This window comes from Mirounga leonina, unplaced genomic scaffold, assembly GCF_011800145.1.
Source record: "Mirounga leonina isolate KUSES-001 unplaced genomic scaffold, KU_Mleo_1.0 Mir_180, whole genome shotgun sequence".
Lineage (NCBI taxonomy): Eukaryota > Metazoa > Chordata > Mammalia > Carnivora > Phocidae > Mirounga > Mirounga leonina.
Genome location: NW_023270469.1, coordinates 17,764,996 through 17,780,016, shown reverse-complemented (window position 1 = coordinate 17,780,016; position 15,021 = coordinate 17,764,996). Strand labels below are relative to the sequence as shown.

Below are 15,021 nucleotides of genomic sequence, written 5' to 3'. Positions count from 1 at the left end.
TGATGTAACATGCAAAACCAGGTGGCCAGGAGGTTTCAGATCAGAGATCTCAAATTCAAGGCTTTTTTTTTTTTTTAAGATTTTATTTATTTGAGAGAGTGCGAGCAAGAGAGCACAATCAGGGAGCAGCAGAGGGAGAAGGAGAAGCAGACTTCCCACTGAGCAGGGAGCTTGATGTGGGGCTCAATCTCAAGACCCTGAGATCATGACCTGAGCTGAAGGCAGCCGCTTAACCAACTGAGCCACCCAGACGCCCCTCAAATTTAAGGCTTTTATTAGGCCATAGAGCTTTGGGTTGTTTTTTTTTTTTAAGATTTTATTTATTTTTTAGAGAGCGAGCGAGAGAGAAACAGCATGAGAAGGTAGAGGGTCAGAGGGAGAAGCAGGCTCCCCGCCGAGCCGGGAGCCCGATGTGGGACTCGATCCCAGGACCCCAGGATCATGACCTGAGCCGAAGGCAGACGCTTAACCATCTGAGCCACCCAGGCGCCCTTTAATTTTTTTTAAAGATTTACTTATTTATTTAGAGAGAGAGTGAGTGAGAGTAGAGGCAGAGGGAGAGGGAGAAAATCTCAAGCAGACTTCCAACTGAGTGCAGAGCCCTATGCAGGGCTCCATCTCACGACCCTGAGATCATGACCTGAGCCGAAGGCAGACGCCCAACCATCTGAGCCACCCAGGTGCCCCGAGCTTTGGGGGTTTTAAAAAATCATTTATTTTGAATAGGTGATGTATATACTTGGTTGAAAACATTCAAAAGACACAAAACTTACATAGTAAAAAGTAAATCTGGCTCTTGCTCTTATCCCCTAGTTACCTAGTTTCCATTCCCAGTGCTAAACCCAGTAGTTACCAGTTTCATGACATCTTTCTGGAGATATATAAGCAAAAACATGCACATGATTATGCATATGTCTATATACACACGTTATTTTACAAGATTTGTGATATGTAACACTGTTCTGTAACTCACTTTTTTTGTTACTTAGAAACGTATTAGAGATCTTTCCACATCACTTCATAGAGTTCTGTACAGCGTTGTTGTTTTTTTTAACTTGAACACTTTTAGAGCAACAACCACTCCCTGTTGTCTTATGCTTGCTGACTTCACATATTTTATATTATTTGCCTTCTCTGAAGGCATTTGAATTTTTAACCCCTGGCTTGGATGCATGCTAAGTTATGTAGCCTAGAATGAAGGCCCTTTATAATCATTGTATATATTATGTAATAATATTTGCTCTAATAATTTTCTTTTTAGTTTTGATGAAGCAAGAACACAAAGAAGAGGTTGACTTGTCTACAGTTCCAGCATTGTCTGTGCCTCATTCTGCCCAGACCCAGAGGCCTTCCTCAGACACAGGACACCCACATGACAGTGTACTGTCAACACAGAGAAGCTTGGTTTGTCCCATCCAGCAAACATATGCATCCATGGTAACTTCATCTCACCTGCCACAGTTGCAGTGTAGGGATGAAAGTGCTGGTAAAGAACAGCATATGATATCTTCTTCAGTCATGCACCAGCCTTTTCAAGTCACATCAACACCTCCTGTGGGGTCTTCCTATCAGCCTATGCAAACTAATATTGTGTACAACGGACCAACTTGTCTTCCAGTCAATGCTGCCTCCAGTCAAGATTTTGATCCGGTTTTGTTTCCACAGGATGCAGCTCTTCCTAGTTTAATAAATCTTGGCTGTCAACCACCGTCATCCATACCTTTTCATTCTTCAAATTCAAGCCCAACAGGACATCTCTTAGCCCACACATCTCATTCGGTGCAGACCCTGCCTCACCTGCAGTCAATGGGATTCCATTGTGCAAACACAGGACAAAGATCTCTTTCTTCTCCAGGGGCTGACCAGGTCACAGGCCAGCCTTCCCCTCAGTTACAGCCCATTACATATGGTCCTTCACATTCAGGGTCTGCTACAACCACTTCCCCAGCAGTCTCTCATACCCTGGCTAGTTCACCACTTTCTGGGCCACCATCTCCTCAGCTACAGTCTATGCCTTACCAATCTCCTAGCTCAGGAACTGCCTCATCACTGTCTCTAGCCACCAGAATGCATTCTGGACAGCACACAACTCAAGCACAAAATACAGGCCAGGGAGGTCTTTCTGCACCTTCATCCTTAATATGTCACAATTTGTGTGATCCAGCTTCATTTCCACCGGATGAGGCAACTGTGAACATTAAGCCTGAACCTGAAGAGCAGGAACCTAACTTTTCAACAATTGGTCTGCAAGACATCACTTTAGATGATGGTAAGTTCATCTTTATGTTCTTGAAGCAGTGAAGATCTGGGAACTTCCTTCTCTGATAGTCATAAAAAAGTCACCATGGATTGCTTATTGGCATATGGCATGTGGTTGGGCTTTTTTTTTTTTTAAATAGTTGTTGTCACTAGAAGTATGTTAATATATGACTTTGAGAATAGATGTGAAAATCTATGCTTTAAAGTCTGTTGTACCACTAATACCTGTTGCGAAGGGTGAGACCTTGAATGATAGCCTGTTACCCATTCGTGATGGAACTAAGGACATGAGATTTATTGAGCATCTCTTCTTTCCAAATATATAGTGAGATCTCAGTGTCTGGAGAATGGAATTCAGAAAATATTGCTGAATGGCATCTATTTGGAAGGCACAGAGTTAGATGATGGGAATACTAGGAATGTGTTTAGAAAGAGTTCCTGTCCTTGAGGAGACTCGCACCAGTAAAGAACCTGTTCCTCTGTGGCCCTGCCAGCTTGCTGAGTCAGATAGTGGTGATGGTACAAGACCAGACTGGTTGGCTGTGGCTGGCACAGATGTTGGCACCAGGATAAAAAGCTATTTATATAAATGTTGCAAGTTGGCACATAGACCTCTGTTTTAACAAACTCTGGAATATTAGTTATTTCAATGGTTGAAAATTCCCCAACATAGGATTTTCAGGTAATAATTTTCAACTTTATTCTTGGCTTTATTGTTTATATAGTAGTGAAATTTTGTCGAAAAAGTAATTTAGTGAAAGCTACCTGTAACTGTTCAATATGAAAATTCTAAAGAATTTTCTAATTCTAAAGAATTTAATTCTCTCTCTGATTCTGTATTTTCTGTATAGAAAAGTAATTCTAAGTCAGCCATCTGGAGAAGCTGAATTTACTACTTAGTTGCAGAGCTGGTATTAAATCCCAAACACCAAGCATACGGGGAAAGGAAGGTAAATAAAATGTGGCATCCCCACTCCCAGGGCTTCCACCAGATCAGTATATGACTGACTGGTCTGCAGTGGGTCTGAGTCACTTATAATCAGGGTCTAAAAGAAGCATATTAGATCATCAGAGAGCTGTGATAGATTGCAAAAGAAGGATTTAGCAATGGGGCAATTGGCTGGCTTAGTCGGTAGAGCATGGCACTCTTGATCTCAGGGTCATGAGTTTGAGCTTCACACTGGACCTAGAGCTTACTTAAAAAAAAAAAAAAAAAAGGATTCAGCAAAGCTTACTTGCGGAGGTGATATTTGAGCCAAGTCTTAGAGGATGAGTATATGTTTTCAGTAAATGAGTATCAGAGGGCAAATCAGACAGCATAAGCAGAAACAGAGCTGTGTCTGGGAAAGCATAATTATCAGTGGCTGGAGGGCAAATGGCATAGTAAAAGATGGCTTTCAAAGCCATAAGGGGATGTGCCAAGTCATTTGTGTGTAAACAGAAGATACAGTTGGCCCTTGAACACTTTGGGGGTTAGGGGCACCGACCTTCACTCAGTCAAAAAATCCATTTATAGCTATCAACTCTCCAACAATTTAACTACTAATAGTCTACTGTTGATTGGAAGCCTCACTGATAACATATTTTGTATGTTGTTTTTAAGATTTTATTTATTTATTTGACAGAGAGAGACACAGCGAGAGAGGGAACACAAGCAGGGGGAGCGGGAGAGGGAGAAGCAGGCTTCCCATGGAGCAGGGAGCCCTATTTGGGGCTCGATCCCAGGACCCTGAGATCATGACCTGAGCCGAAGGCAGACGCTTAACGACTGAGCCACCCACGCGCCCCTATTTTGTGTGTTATATATATTTTATACTATACTCTTACAGTAAGCTAGAGAAAATAAAATGTTATTAAGAAAATCATAAGGAAGGGGCGCCTGGGTGGCTCATTTGGTTAAGCGTCTGCCTTCGGCTCAGGTCATGATCTCAGGGTCCTGGGATTGAACCTTGAGGTGGGCTCCTCGCTCAGCAGGGAGTCTGCTTCTCCCTCTTCCTCTGCCCCTCCCCCAGCTCATTCTCTTTCTCTCAAATAAATACATAAAAATCTTGGGCGCCTGGGTGGCTCAGTTGGTTAAGCGACTGCCTTCGGCTCAGGTCATGATCCTGGAGTCCCGGGATCGAGTCCCGCATCGGGCTCCCTGCTCAGCAGGGAGTCTGCTTCTCCCTCTCCTGCTATCCCCTCTTGTGCTCTTTCTCTCTCTCACTCTCTCTCTCAAATAAATAAATAAAATCTTTAAAAAAATAAAAAATTAAAAAAAATAAAAATAAAAAAAATAAATAAAAATCTTTTTAAAAAATAAAATCGGGGGCGCCTGGGTGGCTCAGTTGGTTAAGCAACTGCCTTCGGCTCAGGTCATGATCCTGGAGTCCCGGGATGGAGTCCCTCATCGGGCTCCCTGCTCGGCAGGGAGTCTGCTTCTCCCTCTGACCCTCCCCCCTCTCATGTGCTCTCTCTTATTCTCTCTCTCTCAAATAAATAAATAAAATCTTTAAAAAAAATAAAAAATAAAAAAAATAAAATCGGGATGCCTGGGTGGCATAGTTGGTTAAGCGTCTGCCTTCAGCTCACGTCATGATCCTAGGGTCCTGGTATCGAGCCCTACATCGGGCTCCTTGCTCAGCAGGGAGCCTGCTTCTCCCACTGCCTGCTGCTCTGCCTGCTTGTTCTCTCTCTCTGACAAATAAATACATAAAATCTTTTAAAAATAATAAAAATAAAATCATAAAGAAGAGAAAATACATTTACAGTACAGTGCTGTAAAAATCCACGTGTAAGTGGATTCTTTTGATTGAAACCCATGTTGTTGTTGTTTTAAGATTTATTTGTGAGAGAGAAAGAGTGTGCATGAAGCAGAGGGAGAGAATCTTTCAGGCAGGCTCCCCACTGAGTGTGGAGCCCGACACAGGGCTCGATCCTCTGACCCATGAGATCATGACCTAAACCCAAACCCAAACCAAGAGTCAGATGCTCAACCAACTGAGCCAACCAGGCGCCCCAAAAGCCATGTTATTCAAGATTCAACTGTGTACATGTAAACTGAAGCAACACCTACAATTTGCATAGTGTTTTCCCATTCATTATTTCTTTTAATCCTTATTAATCTTCTGTCACTGAGATAGTGATCATGTAGAGAATTGGACTTGCTGAAGGTCACACAGCTGGTAAGTAGCAGGGCTGAGCCTGGAATCACATGTTTTCAGTCTGGTCTTTTTTCTGGCAGTACTGTAGTTGCCTCCCAGCAACAGCAGGCCACGGCAGTTAGAACTCTCCGCTGAAAGGTCCCTCAAGCTTTTTATTTTAATTCCTAAAGGAACATGGGTGCCGAACTTCATTGCATGAACACGTGTTCACAGCTGTCTCTGATCTGTCGCACTTGTATTGGGAGTACCTTGAGGGCTCTGATACTAAGTGTCTTATTGTTCTCTTTATGCGCAGTTGCCATTAATGTTACTGCCTGCTTGATAATGATGAACATCAGCTGGAGAGCAGGCTTCTACTTTGATGCAAAACAGATTTGAAATAAGTAAAGGCTTTTTAAAATATACATACGGGGTGCCTGGGTGGCTCAGTCATTAAGCGTCTGCCTTCGGCTCAGGTCATGATCCCGGCGTCCTGGGGTCGAGCCCGGCATCAGGATCCCTGCTCAGCTGGGGGCCTGCTTCTCCCTCTCCCTCTGCCTGCCACTCTGCCTACTTGTGCTCTCTCTCTGTCAAATAAAGAAATAATAAAATCTTTAAAAATACTAATAAAATAAAGGAAATTTAAAAATAAAAATAAATTAAAATCACATTAAAGATTTTAAAAGATTAAAGATAAAGTAACCTTTTTATTTTGCGATTTTTAAATAGATGGAATCAGGAATCATTCAATTATTACTTAACTGTTATTTTTAGAAATGTGGACATTAACACCTTAATTTTTTATTATAAATTCAGTGACATTTAATAGAGAAGATATTAGTGTACCTCAGCTTAGAGATTGAAAACTTGTGGACCTAGAAATACTTCTAGTACAACTCCCTCATTTTATAGATAAAGAATCTAAGTTTTACAGAGCCTACGGTTTTGATCCAGGGTAACACACAGTTAACAGTATATAAAGACTAAAATCCAAGTCTCCTGGCTCCTAATTCAGTGCTTTAGGTATTTCTCCTGTATCTGTAATCATGTTTCTCATTGGTCTGTGAATGAGACTGCAGATGTAGAGCAATCAGAATATTGAAAGAAACTGCCATTTTCTCTGTAGAGCCTCAGTTTGTGAGAGCCGCCAGGGCAGTCTTAAGATTATAGATTCCCAGGGGCGCCTGGGTGGCTCAGTCAGTTAAGTTTCTGACTGTTGATTTCAGCACAGGTCCAGATCTCAGGGTCGTGAGATCAAACTCCATGTTGGGCTTCATGCGCATTGGGGAGTCTGCTTCCCTTCTTCCCCTCTTCCCCTGCTGTCACTCTCTCTCTCTCTCTAAAAAATAAATAAATAAATCTCAGTATAAAGAAGTTTTTTTGTTGTTTTTATGATTTTATTTATTTATTTGTCAGAGAGAGATTGCACCACCAGGGGGACCGGCAGGCAGAGGGAGAAGTAGGCTCCTCGCTAAGCAGGGAGCTTGATATGGGACTCGATCCCAGCACCCTGGGATCAGGACTGAGCCGAAGGCAGATGCTTAACTGACTGAGCCACCCAGACGCCCCCGATTCTCAGTATAATGAAGTTTTAAAGGCTCTCTGGTCCATCCTCCTCTTTCACACTGGAGTACATACTCTGGTATCCTTAATGATACTATATTCCTGTGTGTCTTCCTCTTCACCTTCTTTGGAACATCTCAGGGTCTTTTGAGTTCTAGCTGCCCTTTTTTTATGTGGGTTCTGATGCCTCTGGAATCATGCAGAACAAATCTAATCCTTCATGTAATAGCCCTTCACATTTGTGAAATCTTGATTTCTTTCGCAGTCTTAAAAGCACTCCAGCAACTTCACCTGTCCCTCACCCTCACCAACCTCTGCTTGACCCTGGTGTTTTAGTTCCTTTTTGTAGTGCAGTATGTAGAAGGGAGCACACTATAGCCAGCTAGAGTGGATTGGAACTGTTACGTTCCTTGTTCAGAAGGCTTTATTTTATCAATACAGTCTGAGGTCAGGGGATTTTCTTAGCTCCATCTTACTGTTGATTTAGTGAGTCATAAGGACTGCTAAATCACATCCTTTCTCTCCCCACTCCCTACCCCTTGGGTTTTTGCGTATGTTGTTTTTGAAACCCAACACTAAACTTTATAATTATCCTTGTTCAGTTTCATTGAGGCGATTTTGGCCCCTCATGTTAACCTTCCAAGCTCAGAAGAGTCTTTTTCAGTGTTGTGTGGCTCCCTCCCCAAGGCATATTTTTTAGAGGAATAACAACAGCAGAATACTGATTTTTACCAAGTGATATTTTCTTTTAAGAAATCCTCTTGGGGGGCGCCTGGGTGGCTCAGTCGTTAAGCGTCTGCCTTCGGCTCAGGTCATGATCCCAGGGTCCTGGGATCGAGCCCCGCATCAGGCTCCCTGCTCCGCGGGAAGCCTGCTTCTCCCTCTTCCACTCCCCCTGCTTGTGTTCCCTCTCTTGTTGTGTCTCTCTGTGTCAAATAAATAAATAAAATCTTAAAAAAAAAAAAAAAAAAAAAGAAGTCCTCTTGGGGGTCGCCTGGGTGGCTCAGTCGGTTAAGGGTCTGCCTTTGGCTCAGGATCCTGGGATTGAGCCCCGCATCTGGCTCCCTCAGGAAGGAGCCTGCTTCTCCCTCTGCCCCTCCGCCCTGCTCGTGCTTGTGGTCTCTCACTCTCTCTCTATTTAAAAAAAAAAAAAAGGAAGTCCTCCTGAAAGGCTATACTACTACTTATTCATCCAGTTAGGGCATTGTTCAAAATTCTTTTGCTACTTCTTTTTTCTTTGTTACCTAGATGTACCACTACATCCCTGCTTAAAAAGTGTGCTGTCTGGGGCGCCTGGGTGGCTTGGTCGTTAAGTGTCTGCCTTCGGCTCAGGTCATGATCCCAGGGTCCTGGGATCGAGCCCCGCATCAGGCTCTCTGCTCAGTGGGAAGGGAAGCCTGCTTCTCCCTCTCCTACTCCCCCTACTTGTGTTCCAGCTCTCTCTGTGTCTCTCTCTGTCAAATAACTAATAAAATCTTTTAAAAAAAATTTTTTGGGGGGGGCCTGGGGGGCCTAGATGGTTAAGCGTCTGCCTTTGGCTCAGGTCATGATCTCCGGGTCCTGAGATCGAGTCCCGCATCGGGCTCCCTGCTCCTCGGGAGCCTGCTTCTCCCTCTGCCTCTCTCTCATGAATAAATAAATAAAATCTTTAAAAAAAAATTTAAAAAAATAAAAAATTTTTTTAAATGTGCTGTCTACATCTCTAAAATTATCAATGAGTTTTTACTTGTGTTACAATTTGTATTCCTGGAGCTGCAATTTTTCCTAAAATTTCCTGTGCATTATAGTGTGTATGTCCCAGTTTGGACCAAATGATACACATTAAAATGGTACAGAAATATAGAAATTGTCACAGCTGTGTTTTAAGCATTTTAATTAAGATTATAGTATTGTTAAACTAGACTGCCTTTGACCGTTAAATATATGCCCATTTAATTTGTGACTGAGCTGAATCCAGTTACAGCTTTCCATTAGAATCCCTCAATTCCCACTTGTCCTCTTTTGTTCACAAACTAACAGAGCTGCAGCTGCAGCCTTTCAGTAGAGAAGAGGGTACATGTTAAATATAGCCTGGCCTGCTTCTGTGGTGAAAACTGACACGGCTGCTTGCAGGCTCTGTGCAGTAACATGCTGATCCTGAATGTAGGGCAATTACTAATTCGACTGTAAACAGGGACTCTAGACATGACCTCAGACGCTGCGTTCTGCATATAAGTAACAAGCAGAAGTGCCTACTTTGAAGTAGCAAGGGAGTGATAAAATGAAAGATTGAGGATGGAGAAAGGAGGCTGGTGTGGAGGAGCAGAGATTGTGTTTTATTCTACCTGTTGGATATTAGTTTCACTGGTGTTTATTATATTTAAATAAAACGAAATAAAGCGGGCGCCTGGGTGGCTCAGTTGGTTAAGCGACTGCCTTCGGCTCGGGTCATGATCCTGGAGTCCCTGGATCGAGTCCCGCATCGGGCTCCCTGCTCGGCAGGGAGCCTGCTTCTGCCTCTGACCCTCCCCCCTCTCATGTGCTCTCTCTTTCTCACTCTCTCTGTCTCAAATAAATAAATAAAATCTTTAAAAATAAATAAATAAATAAATAAAAACGAAATAAAGCCATGTATAGCCAGTGGTGAGAATGGGTCACAACTGAGGTATTTAATGACTTTGGGGTAAAAAAATGGAGGAAAGCAGATAGTATTGAACTTTCTCCTTTAACTGGGACTTTGGGTAGCTCATGAATCCTCTTCTGGGAAGCATACATGTCATGTCCAGCATCAAATATATTTATGAGAAAAACTCCAGAGGCAGGAAATTCCCATAAATAATGCCCATATAGGCTTTGGATAGTAGTTCATGCAGAACAGACCATGATGGAGATTCAGGACCTTAGACATAGCGACTCTTGGGTATATGATAAGAAAGTTTAATTTTCAAATCCAGTGAAGGAACTGTAAGCATTTGAAAAAATCTTTTATTATATCAAGTGTGTCTGCGTATCTCCACAGACACAAATTAATTGTACTCCATTCGAACAAAAATTTTTGAGTCAACTTGATACTGAAATTTATACATAAACTAAGAAAAACTCAAGAGAGGCTACCACTAAATAACTGGCATATATATCATAGCATATCAGAAGTCTTCAAAAGAAGTTCACTTCAAGAAGTATATTTAAAAATAATGAATTACGGTTACTATTCTTTTTTTTTTTTTTTTTAAAGATTTTATTTATTTGACAGAGAGAGATACAGCAAGAGAGGGAACACAAGCAGCGGGAGTGGGAGAGGGAGAAGCAGGCTTCCCGCTGAGCAGGGAGCCCAATGCGGGGCTCGATCCCAGGACCCTGGGACCATGACCTGAGCCGAAGGCAGACGCCCAACGACTGAGCCACCCAGGTGCCCCTATGGTTACTATTCCTGATAATATAGCATTTTTTGAGCTCCGTGCTAGCCATTTTGCTAGTATAGCAGTAGCTCATTAGTTCTTCCCAACAATCTGTGAAAAGTGAATTATTAGTTTTATTTTTTGGAGGTGTGGCTCAGAAAACTTAACTACTTTGCCAGTGTTATATGGCCGTAAACATTGGGACTGGCATTTGAATCGAGTCTGCCTGAAATTTAGATTGTCTCCAATGTTTAGTGGTTTCTGAAATAGCTATAATTGATTACTTTATATAATCTCACCTCTGTAAACATAATAAACATAGTAACTGTCTTGTGTCTGCCATGCATAAGGTACAAAGCCAGTGTCTAAAGATGTATTCAATTTTAAAAATTTATATCTTGTTTTTGAGTTCCTTTGGAGGTGGGTCATTCACAAAGACAAAAATATTTTAAGTGAGAGATACATAATTTTAGGCTCACCAGTTCAGCTTTTATGGTTTCATGGTAATTGGTAATTGTCTGGCTTTGTGTGACAAGGTTACCTCTAGCCATGGATCTTAGCTTTTGATAAATCGTAGATTGAATATACTCAAAACAATTTTTTTCTGTTTGAAGATGTCTGACTTTTTTTTTTTTTTTTTTTTGACATTAGCTACCATTAGCCTGTCTGTCTGGGCAGGAGGAAAAGTATCAAACTCTTAAGTTTTGGTGGAAGATAGGGTATGGTTGAAAGTGATGGGTACAGACATTCTAGCTTTACATATACAAGAATTGAAACAAAGTAAGTCCCTTATCATCATATTGTGTATTTAAAAGCATCCGTAAATGGTTTTATGTAGAATGGGAATTTTAAAATTTAATTATATTTGTGTTTCTGAAGATAAGCATTGGTTTTTGGAAAAGTCACACATTCATGTGTTAAAAATGCTAAAGGTACAACACAGTACATAGTGAAAATTCTCTCTCCTAGGTACATAATTGTCCTCTGTACCGACAGTTGGAATTACCAGGTTCTTGGCTGTCACTTCAAGGGTATTTTATACATTTATAAGCAACTGTGTACATTTTTTCCTTATTTTTACTAGTATAGTATATATACTATTAATGCATATTGCTTTTCCCACATATTCAGTCTTGGAAATTTTTCAGTACTGTAACATAAAAACTTAATTGGAAGATATTTTTAATGGAATAATCCATAAAATATTCCATGATATAGCTGTACCTTTATCTATTTAATAAGTACAATAAATAACTGTACAAATGTGATTTCCTTTCTTTTTATAGACACCCGTGTATGTATGTATATATAAATGCCTAGAAGTGAGAATGCTAGACCACTATTTTGAGAAAGATTGCCAGATGTCTTTCATAAAAATTATACCAATTTACATTGCCACTGGCATTGTGATAGGGTATCTATTTCTCCCATACCTTCCCCAACACATTCTGCTGTCAAACTTCTTATTTGCCAGTGGAATAAGTGGAAAATAGCTTCTCAGTATAATTTTAGTTTACATTTCACTTAAGAGTAAAGTTGTGTACCTTTTTACATGCTTAAGAGAAAATCTTTGTCGCAAATCAGTCATCTCTGTTGGTATTTATTTACTTTTCTGTTAGATTATTGATCCTTTCTTATTGATTTATAGAATATAAAAGCCCTTTATGTGTTAAGTTCCTTAGCTCATTGAGCTGTGAGTTAACAAAAATTTTCCCCAATGTAACATGAATTCTTTCCATGAAGAATTTTTTTTGCATTTATATAACTTATTTTTTTAAGATTTATTAATTTATTTTAGAGAGAGAGAGAAAGAATGCATGTAAGCAGGGAAGGGAGAGAGAGAGAGTCCCAAGCAGACTCCCCACTGAGAACAGACCCAACACGGGGCTCAGTCCGACCCCAACATGGGCCTCAATCCGACCCCAAGATCAAGACCTGACCCGAAACCAAGAGTTGGATGCCTGACTGACTGAGCTATCTAGGCGCCCCTACATTTATATAACTTCTGAATCATTTGTTTTGCCTTTCATAGCTTCTGTGATTTTTTAAATCTTTAATTGATCCGGAATTTATTTTGGTGGAATGTATGAGGAATTGATCCAGTATTACTTTTTTTCAGATGGCTATCCAGTTGTCCAAACATTTATTAAACAATTGTTTTTCCATTTGATTTAAAATGCCAACTTTATCTAATACTTAACTTCCCTGTATATTTGGATCTCCCTCTGGACTTTGTCACAATAGAAAATGTTTAATTTTAAATCTTTAACCTTGCATTAGAAATTCAGTAGTGTGAGTGAAACAACACATAATTTTGTTGGCAGCTTCTTTGTAATGTGATCAGTGATTTTTACAGTTTAACACCGATTTATATAATATGAATTGTTGCATACATAAAGTTTATAAGTTGATAACATAAATTTAACTATTGTTTGCCCACATTATGAATTAAACTGTATTCATTTGTTTTTTCAAACAGCATTTATCAGGTACTTATTATATGCTAAGTACTATTATTATAGGCCCTCAGTGAATAAAACAGATCCTTACCATCACAGTGCTTGCATTCTAGTGGGAAGAGACAGACAATAAACAATAGACACAATAATTAAGTAAATCATAAAATATGTTGGGAGTGCTATGAAAACAGAAAAAGAGCAAGCAAGGTAAAGAATATTTGGAGTGTTGTGAAGGGTAAAGTGGGGAGAAAATTGCAGTTTTGAGTAGAGCAATCAGAACAATCTAAAAGTAAGCCTTATTGATGAGGAAACATTTGATCAAAAACTTGAAGATGAGGAAGTTACCAGTGTGAATACCTGTGGGAAGAGTATTCCAGGCAAAAGTGGCAGCCAGAGGAAAGACCCTAAGGTGGAAGCGTGCCTGGTTTTATTAAAGAGGAAAGGCAGTAAGGCCAGTGTGGCTGGAACAAGAGGGATCTAGGGGGAAAGTAGGAGGAGGTGGCGTCAAGGAGGTAACGGCAAACCGTAACATGTAGGGCAACAGTTCTCAAACGTTTGGGTTTCAAGACTCCTTTATAATCTGAAGAGTTATAGAGGGTTACCAATCTGGCTTATATCCTTATCAGTATTTATTGTATGAGAAGCTAAAACAGAGCTTTTAAAAACCAGAAGACACAGGCACACATTCCAGTACAGCAGTGAAGTCATCACGTACCATGTAGATCCACTGGAAAACTCCCCTGTAGATTCATGAGAGAATGATAGTGACAAGGGCAAAAAACATTTTAGGATTATTGTTGTTATGACAATTGCAGACACTTTTTTTTTTTTAAGATTTTATTTATTTGCGAGAGAGAGAATGAGAGACAGAAAGCAGGAGAGGGGAGGGTCAGAGGGAGAAGCAGACTCCCCGCCGAGCAGGGAGCCTGATGCGGGACTCGATCCCGGGACCCTGGGATCATGACCTGAGCCGAAGGCAGTCGCTTAACCAACTGAGCCACCCAGGCGCCCCAATTGCAGACACTCTTAAAAGTTCTCCGGAAAAAATCCTCATGTCCCTGATCATACTTTAAGAACTGCTATGTAGAATCATATAGCCCTTGTAAGGTTTTGATCAGATGAGTCATGATCTGATGTAGGTTTTAGCTGGGCTGCTCTGGCTCTTGGTTAGAAAAAGGACGGTAGGGAAGCAAGGGCAGAAACCGGGAGACCAGGTAAGATGCTATTATAGTAACCCAGGCCAGAAATGATTTAGACTAGGTGGTAGCAGTATAGGAGCTTTGAAATGGTCTGATTTCGGATGTATTTTATTTTATTTTATTTATTTATTTATTTATTTATTTATTTATTTTAAAGATTTTTATTTATTTATCTGAGACAGAATGAGAGAGACAGAGAGCACATGAGAGGAGGGAGGGTCAGAGGGAGAAGCAGTCTCCCTGCGGAGCAGGGAGCCCGATGTGGGACCTGATCCCGGGACAACAGGATCATGACCTGAGCTGAAGGCAGTTGCTTAACCAACTGAGCCACCTAGGCGCCCTGATTTGGGATGTATTTTAAAGGTAGAGCCAATAGCATTTCCTGACAGATTCCATGTAAGGTGTGAGAGAAAGAAGTTAAAATTGGCACCAATGTGGGCGCCTGGGTGGCTCAGTTGGTTAAGCGACTGCCTTCGGCTCAGGTCATGATCCTGGAGTCCCGGGATCGAGTCCCACATCGGGCTCCCTGCTCGGCAGGGAGTCTGCTTCTCCCTCTGACCCTCCCCCCTCTCATGCTCTCTGTCTCTCATTCTCTCTCTCGCAAATAAATAAAAATCCAAAAAAAAAAAATGGGCACCAATGTTTTTTGGTTTCTTTCCTGAGAAACTAGGAAGATGGAGTTGCCATCAGCTAAGATGGGGAAGGTTATGGATGGAGTAGGTTTTGGAGAAAGGTCAGGTGTTCAGTTTTGCATGTGTTGCGTTTAAGATATTTGTTGAACATTCAAGTAAACATATCAAGTAGTCATTTGGATGAATGAGTCTAGAGTTTGGAAGTGAGTTGTAGACTGAAGATAGACATTTGAGAGTTGTTGGCATGCATATGCTATTTTTTTTTTTTTAAGATTTTATTTATTCATTTGACAGAATGAAACAGAGGGAATACAAGCAGGGGGAGTGGGAGACGGAGAAGCAGGCTTCCCTCTGAGCAGGGAGCCCGATGCGGGGCTCGATCCCAGGACCCTGGGATCATGACCTGAGCC

At 41.1% G+C, this 15,021-nt stretch overlaps 1 protein-coding gene across 3 annotated transcripts in view; it reads left to right on the top strand.

Moving 5' to 3' along the window:
- NFATC3 (nuclear factor of activated T cells 3) overlaps positions 1-15,021 on the top strand; it is a 119,152-nt gene that overhangs the window by 89,766 nt on the left and 14,365 nt on the right. For 2 of the 3 annotated variants that reach the window (XM_035024925.1, XM_035024926.1), the window contains exon 9: positions 1,262-2,269. In XM_035024925.1, coding sequence (XP_034880816.1) covers positions 1,262-2,269 — 1,008 coding nt within the window. Of the gene's footprint in view, positions 1-1,261; positions 2,270-3,110; positions 3,795-15,021 lie in introns of those variants that run through there. The other variant, XM_035024927.1, reaches the window with a different exon arrangement.